This window comes from Mus pahari, chromosome 19 (assembly GCF_900095145.1).
Source record: "Mus pahari chromosome 19, PAHARI_EIJ_v1.1, whole genome shotgun sequence".
NCBI classification, from domain to species: Eukaryota; Metazoa; Chordata; class Mammalia; order Rodentia; family Muridae; genus Mus; species Mus pahari.
The window spans coordinates 10166025-10174518 of record NC_034608.1 but is presented as its reverse complement, the minus strand read 5'-3'; the positions used below and the strand labels follow the sequence as shown (position 1 = coordinate 10174518).

Genomic DNA, 8494 nt, shown 5'->3' with positions numbered 1-8494 from the left:
TATATACACACACACACACACACAATCAGGATCACATGCTCAGGAGTGTTACTACCTACAGTAAGCTGGATCCTCCTACATAAATAATTAGTTAATAAAATGCCCCCAAAGACTTACCTATAGGCAAATCTCAATTGGGACACTTTTTAAAATGAGACTCCTTCTTCCTAAATGACTGTAGCTTGTGTCAAGTTGCCAAAAAACTAACATGCACAGAAATATAGATTATAGTCACTGTGGTTGAACCAGGGGCACATACATAGGCTATGGGGTTCTTCAGTTGGCTTAGCCCTCAATATATTCAAAATATAATCTCAAGAAAAACTACTTCACCTTTTATCAAGTTTCTACTGCCCAGGCCTAAAATAAGCCCCTGAACACCAGATCACAGGCAACCCATTGTGGTCCCCTTGAACTGACCCTAGAATTTTAGCTTGCTTTCTCTCTGCAGTAACTCTTTAAACCTTTCTTCAGTGAGCTTTCTTTTGAGACTAATACTCCTTTTTAAAACTAACCCTTAGGCTGAAGAGATGGCACAGTGGTTAAGATGAATGCTCTTCCCGAAGTTCTGAGTTCAATTACCAACCACCATATGGTGGCTCACAACCATCTGCAATAGGATCTGATGTCCTCTTCTGTGTGTCTGAAGACAGCTACAGTATACTCATGTACATAAAATAAATTAATCTTAAAACTAACCCTCTGCTGACTGTGGATTTCACTTAAGTTTATGATTTTTATGTATATGATCATGAATATCTGACACCCTAATTCTTGAATTAAGCCCATCTGAGTTTCAGTTTCTGTACTTAACAATACTGCTTCATCAGGTTGACTTCTGTGTGTCAGGGTCAGAAGAAATGTATGGTATTACCATTAACTCTGCTTGCATGAGAGACAGTGGATATGGGGTTTTGTGTGTGTGTGTGTGTGTGTGTGTGTGTGTATTTGTGTGTGGTATTTTTATTTATATTTATTTTAAATAATACATTTTATTCTTTGCTAGCTTCAAGAATCTTTTCAGTGCATATTGATCATATCTATCTACCACTATGTCCCTCTAACATTCCTTAGTGACTCTACCCCATTCCCTTCTCAACTTCATGTCTTCTTTTTACAGTTACTAATAACCCTAATGCTACACTACTGATCTGCTCAGAGGTTCGATAATGGCATGACAGTTATGGGATTAACCAACTGCTTACTAATAGACTATAAAACCTACAACATAGGAGGGAATTCTCTCCTGGTAGGCCTGGTCAAAAGCCTGGGGAACTCACAGGCTCTCAAAGGAAACTTACTGTTGTTTCACAAAATTGCCATGTTGTTAAACTGTACTCTAAATATTTGAAATTATAAATGCATTTATTCTATTTCTTTACTTTGGTCAGAGAAGCATCTTTTTGCTTGGTATATAGTGATTAATGCACAGACTCATAACTGGCTGAAGTTCTGTGACGAATAACTATGAGTGCTCAGCAGTGGATGAACCATCTGTATCAACCCCTCACCATTCAAAGCTCAGGGAATATAATAGAAGAAAGAGGTTGGAAAATGTAAGAGCTGGTGGATGGGTAGGAGAGCTGTGAAATACTGATTTCTAGGCACAAGGCTGTTAACTGCATCAACTCATAGTAGCTATGGTTACTTGCATAAGATCAAGCCAGTCAAAACCCCAGCACAGGTGGAGGTGGGAGGAGGGCACCTGAGAGACCACCACCACTAGAAGAGCTATTGGCTGGTTCCAAATATAGAATCACTTTCTTTTGGAGGCTGTTCATGCCCTAGTGGATATATTCATACCACTTTCTCACTTTACCATTCTCCAGATTGTTATTCCCAAGAAATCTAATACCATGTACTCGATCTTCTTATTTTAATGTTTATGGATGTTTTATATATATATATATATATATATATATATATATATATATATATATCTCATGCATGTCGCTCCTGCAGAAGCCATAAAGGGGGCCAGATACCCTAGACATGAACTTGTAATGATTATAAGGCTAACCTATGGATGTGAGAATCAAGCTCCAGTGCTCTGGAAGAGCAGCAGAGGTATTTTTCCAGACCAATGCTTCCTGTATCTTGGGTTTTTTTCCACTGCTTAATTTATTTATTTATTCACTTTACATCCTAACTGCAGCCCCACTTTCTCATAACAATCTCCCCACTCATACAGACCCTCCCACTAGCACCCCTTCCACTTCACCTATGAGAAAAAGGAGGTTACTTCCTGAGTCTTAAGGAGCCTCCTTTAGGACTTCATGAGACTTAACAAGCTTTCCTCTGGGTTGAAATGTTTCAATTCAGAGATAACTGCTACATAAATACAGAGAGAGAGAGAGAGAGAGAGAGAGAGAGAGAGAGAGAGAGAGAGAGAGAGAGAGAGAGAGAGAACTAAAAGAAAATCAAGTAGTTCCTGGATAGTGACACAACAGAAACAGCAACCACAGACAAGAGAATGGGAAATATATCTTCTTCTACTTTTACTTTATTTCAGTCATGTAAATTGAAGCTATTGGATCAAGGATCAGATGACATATTCTATATTTCTAGATAATGGACTTCAATGCAAGAGAAGCTTGGAGGAAGATATGATACAAATTGTTTATCTTGAATGATAAAGCAGCTGAAGGGTCCAGATCCAGATCCATACATGAGGGGTGAAGTTCACAAACGACCTAAGGTAGACCCAAGCCTGGAAAAGCCAGGGATAGATGAACACAGCAGGAGAGGGGCTTCCAGGAATGATGTTGCAGTCACTTGGCTTGGGCTTGGGCTAGGGATTGGGGCGATTCTCTCTCTCTCTCTCTCTCTCTCTCTCTCTCTCTCTCTCTCTCTCTCTCTCTCTCTCTGATTTTGCAGGGGATTAAATACTCACAGGGATCAGCTCGCACTAAACCTTGATAATCCAGATTTGCAGTTTAGCTCAGTTCACCCAGGGTTATCTCACACTAGCGCAAGGACAGGGATTTTTTACAGGGGGAGTGACAGACTCTGCTTCTGGGAAATTGGAGAAATGCAACTGTGAATGCCTCTTCCTGAGACATTTCTAAACTGATATTTATTAGGATTTTCATTATAACCCTGTGACGAGTGGGACACTCTCTTACCAAGAGAAGGAAATGGGGTCGTTGTTAGAGTAGTCAGGGGAAAGATAAGCTATGTGCGTAACTTTTTGAAAGACCTTCTTTTCTTTCTTTTAGACTGTGAAAAAAGTTCCTACACCATCTTTTAACCAAGGGAGTCATGGAAGGAGAATATGGTGGGTAAGAGATTAGGAAATGATGTCATAGCTCCTGGCATGCTTAAGTGGCACTAGATCCTAGTATAATTCAGATTTATATACATTGAGTCTTCCTTCTAAACTTGCTTCTATGCATGTCTCTGCTTCCAAGAAGCAAAGCAACTGTTTGCAGTTGCACTCCAGTCCATACGGGGGCAAGCCTACTCCCCCCTCCATCCTTTAAGGTATTCTGGGTATCCAGTGCTCTACAAGTGTTCGGCCATGTTGACAAGGCAGCATGTGTCTGGATCTTCTATTACCTCTTCAACGAGACATCATCTTCACAAACTCTAAAGAAAGAAAGAAAAAAAAAGAAAAAAACTCCTGTGAGGCTCCTCTATAAGGCACCTGGAGCTTCTCCTATGTTGCAGGCAATGACATCAGTCATTGAACTCTCTATGACATAGTGTTCATAAAATACCGAGCTTATAGACATAAATTATTAGTACTTTATTTCAGTGTGTGTGTGTATGTGTGTGTGTGTGATATGAATGTATATACAGATGTACATGCACCTGTGCATACATGTAGAGGGTACAGAAGGATGCCCCATGTCCTTCTGTAATCCTCCTTATTTTATTCCTTTGAAAATTGGTCTCTCACTGCACCTGGGACTTTACTAGTTGTTGCTGATGTTGATGTTGTTTTAATGTGTATTTGTACTTTGCATGCATGTATGCATGTGTACCATGTACATGTAGTTCTCAGTAAGAGCAAAAAGGATCTTGGATCTCTTCGAATTGGAGTTGTGAAACTCTGGGTGATGTGACCTCTAGAAGACCAGCCAATACTCTGAACCACTGACCCATCTCTCCAGATTCTTCTCAACAATTTTTTGTTAGGCTGGTGGCCAAGGAACTGCAGTGAACTTCTGCTCTCTAGCCCTATCTACCACCAGTTACAGGCACAGGGTCCTGGGTACCAGGCATCCAAACTCAGGTTCTCATACGTGAGCAGCAAATGCTCTTACCTCCAGAGCTATATTTCTAGCCTTTGTTCTATCTTTCAGTGTTCCTGGAAGAGTGCCATTCTACCACCAACAACAAACAGAGCTTAGTAAGGGAAACTGGCCTGTTTGAGATCAAGTGGACAGTAAATAGAAAACCCTGCAGGAACAGATTGTTCATTGCTTTGTTTAGGCTTAATTCCAGATGAACTTGCTGGCCCCACTGTGTTTTGAGGTCATCCTATCCTTCCCTTGGTTATAGTTGGCCTAAAGATCTGTCTCATAGCCTCATCTCCATTTGTCCCCATTTTCACTGATGTACATGGTACATTTGAGACTGTTAAGATCCAGCAGGTACCCAACACATTTACTAAGTTTCCATTTGGGGACCTGTAGAGCAGATATGATTTCCAAACGCCAAATGACTGGGGAGCTGGATCAGTGTTTGCTGCAAAAGCAGGAGGAGCTTGCTTTGCATCCCTGGTACTGGCATAAAAATCCCATTGTGAACCTGTAACCATAGTTTTGTTGGAGGTGGAAAGAGGACAATTGCTGGGGCTTGCAAACTACCAGCCCAGCTTCAAGTTCAGAGAGAGCTCCTGTCTCAGTGGAAAGTGGTTGCTCAGGATGCCAAATACCCTTTTCTGAATTCTATGAATGTGCATCTCTCTCTCTCTCTCTCTCTCTCTCTCTCTCTCTCTCTCTCTCTCACACACACACACACACACACACACACACTCCATTGACCTTACACACAAGCACCAGAGAGAGGGAGGGGTGGGAGAGAGACACTCATCTGTCTTCCAGCATGGAAACAAACACAAGATATGTTCCACAGAAAAGAACAAAAACTCCTGTAAAGTTCACAGTCAGGCTTAATTTATTCAGGCAAGGGAGAGGAAAGATTCTTGACAAAGGGGGACTGGCTTGTTTCCTTGAAGGATTCATAAGTATTATAAGTGCAACAAGAGGGCAGGACATAGGTTACAATGGAAGAGAAGTTGAAGGATGCAGAATAGGAAACATGTTCCCTCAGAGCATATCAATTCACATCATGGTTGCAAAAGATAAGACTGGGTAGGCTAAATAGGCATGGACTTGAAAAACAGACTATAGATTTTGACCCAGCCTGAAGGCAATGACTAGATGCTGTGTACTTTAATTCAGAGAATATCACAATTTAAACTTGATATAGCCAAGTTTAAATTTGCCTCCCTCAAATGTGATCCCACAGAGTACTAGTTCATAGTTATTATCAACTTGACACAACCTAGAGTTGTCTGAAAAGGGGGAACCTCATCCAAAGAACTACCAGAATCAGATTGGCCTGTGGGCATATCTGTGGGTCGTTGGTTACTAATTGGCACAGGAGTCCCCAGTCTACTCTGGGTAGCACCATTCGCTTGACAAGTGGTTCTGGCCCACATGAGAAAGCTAGCTGAGCAAAGACCAGTGAGTGAGCTGCTTTATCGCAGCAACACACATGAAATGAGAACATACCTTCAAATAAAAACTTGGAGAAGATTATAGAGTGGATGACCTGGAGAACCACATAGAGAAGTCACAGGTGTAGATTCCTGGATTTCTTCCCCAAAGTATTACCTTCAAAGTCAACAGTGCCATCTCCATTGATATCAGCCTCCTGTACCACCTCAGCAATCTCCCGGGGTGTGAGCTTCTCCCCCAGCAGCCTCTGCATGGCCTGCTGCAGTTCTGCCAGTGTGATCTCCCCATCTCCATTGGCATCAAACTAAACAGAAACAATGAGGCTATATCAGCTTCACTGAAGAGAATGGCCTTGAGGAAGGTCCGGGTTCTAGTCACTTAGCGCAGGCCAAGAACTAAGCTAAGCACTTAGAACATATCACCTACTGGAATGGTGGCTCATCACCATTATTTTTTTTAAATTTCACCTACATTATTTTAAATATATTTATTGTGATATCATTTATATACAAAAAGCTATGTATATGTATAATGCATTCAACTAAATGAGTTTGGACAGATGCATAGACTCAAGGAATCATCATCATAACTAGTGTGACAGATCTGTCATGACCAAGAGTTTCTGTTTGCTTTCCATGTCTTTAAATAAATTATTACATTTATTTGCTTGTTTGTTTGTTTGTTTTAAACTCTAGATTTTATTTCCCCTACTGGACCAACCTCCAACTGTTCCACATCACATCCCCACCTCCTGTCTCCACATGGATGGACCCAACACCCAAAATCTACCCAACCAGACCTCTAAACTCCCTGGGGCCTCCAGTATCTTGAGGGTTAGGTGCATCTTCTCTGACTGAACCCAGACCCAGCAGTCCTCTGCTGCATATGTGTTGGGGGCCTCATATCAGCTGGTGTGTGCTGACTGGTTGGTGGTCCAGTGTTTAAGAGATCTCGGGGGTCCAGGTTAATTGAGACTGCTGGTCCTCCAACAGGGTCACCCTCCTCCTCAGCTTCTTCCAGCCTTTCCCAAATTCAACCACAGGGGTCAGCAGCTTCTGTCCATTGGTTGGGTGCAAATATTTGTATATTTGTTTCTTTATGTGTGTGTATACATGTGGGCACATACATTCCATGATAAACGGTGAAGGTAGGATAACAACTTGCAGGACTCACTATGTGAGTCCTGAGGGCTGAACTTGGATCAACAGCCTTTTAATATTATCCCATGTCACTATAAGTATTAAATTATCATAAACATTTAGTTTCTTTCTGATTTTATTTGGTCACAAAGGAAAATTTATTCATGACATTTGTAAGATGGAAAGTACTGAAAATCACTGTGTTAAACAAACCACATTAAAAAAAAAACTATTCATGACATTTGTAAGATGGATAGTATTGAAAATAACTCTGTTAAACAAACTAGAAAGCAGACAATAAGAGGGGAAGAAGATATTTTAAGGGAGGAGGAATGCGGGGGGGGAAGGGTAGCAGAATACATATGAAATGAAAGTTAAAGAGGGACCAAGGCCTTGCACACCCTAAGGCAATGTTCTAGTGCCAAACCACACATCCCCAGGCTCTTGCTGGGGGATTTGAGGCAGGTACCCTGCCACTGAGCCACACCCCACCCCCTCATTAGGGGATTCTAGGCAAGTGCTCTACCACGGTGCCACATCCCTAGCCCCTCACTGAGAGATTCTGTGCAGGGGCTCTGCCACTGAGCCAAGCCCCCAGCCCCTCGTGGGGGATTTTAGGCAGGGACTCTACCACTGAGCCATACCTCCAGCACCTCATTAGGTGATTCTAGGCAGATGCTCTACCACTGAGATACACCACCAGCCCTTCACTGGGAGATTCTAGGCAGGGGCTCTACCACTGAGCCATGCCCCCACATCTTGGAAACCTTGTCTGTTTCTTGTTATGTCCATCACTTGATCTTGGCTCCCTTCTACAAACATTTTCCTAGCATATAACCTCTGCCCTAGAATGCCCTGTCCTAGAATGTGCTTCCATAGAACAGCTCCACCCATCTAAAAACATCAAACTCTTAGATTCTTCCTTCCTATTGCAGGAAGCCAGAGGCTCCAACCTGGGGAAACAAAGGGTATTGGATTTCATCTGTGATCCTCAGTTTCTTCATATGTATGATAGGAATTGTGTTTACTCCTAATATTATATGTGAGGGTCAAATCAGATGAATACCTATTGTCAAATGTTTGGAATATGTTATTCTCCTTCCTTGTACCTAATCACAACTAGTTGGTTTTGGTGGGAACAGTCTACTGTGTAGACTAAAAATTAGCCCCATGGTGTCTCCCTTGCCCATCTCTCAGAATTATGGAGTTATTAACTCACCTCCTTGAAGGCATCTCGCATCTCCTGGACACCAATCATCCCTGCTGTCTCTGCAAGCAATTTGGGGGTCATCAGTTCCACAAAGTCTTCAAAGTCTACACGGCCACCAACTGAGGAAGAAGGAACATGGTTAGCAATGATTCCACAGGCTCTGAGTTTTCATCCCTCCACTATCCCATTCAAGCCATAAATAGGTCAGCTCCTAGTCTCCTAGATGCTAACAATTTTCTTTGAGTTCCTAACTCTACCCAGCCAAGTCAAGTTCTCAGGTTGTTCCAATATGAACTTATTAGACAAAGGATATACATATAACTAGGTGACCTTCATAAAAATCTCTTTAATTTTTATTCATTTTAAACTCTGTGTGTGTGTCTCTCTCTGTCTCTGTCTCTCTGTCTCTGTCTGTCTGTCTGTCTGTCTGTCTGTCTGTCTGTCTGTCTGTCTCT

At 41.9% G+C, this 8494-nt stretch overlaps 1 protein-coding gene across 1 annotated transcript in view; it reads right to left on the bottom strand.

Moving 5' to 3' along the window:
* Window positions 1-2485: 2485 nt before the first annotated feature.
* Cabp5 (calcium binding protein 5) overlaps window positions 2486-8494 on the bottom strand; it is an 11157-nt gene continuing 5148 nt past the window's right edge. The window contains exons 4-6 of the mRNA XM_021219501.1: window positions 8049-8158; window positions 5847-5994; window positions 2486-3588 (exon numbers count right to left, since the gene is read on the bottom strand). Of these exons, the coding sequence (XP_021075160.1) occupies window positions 3563-3588; window positions 5847-5994; window positions 8049-8158 (284 nt within the window). The 3' untranslated portion in view covers window positions 2486-3562. The remainder of the gene's footprint in view (window positions 3589-5846; window positions 5995-8048; window positions 8159-8494) is intronic.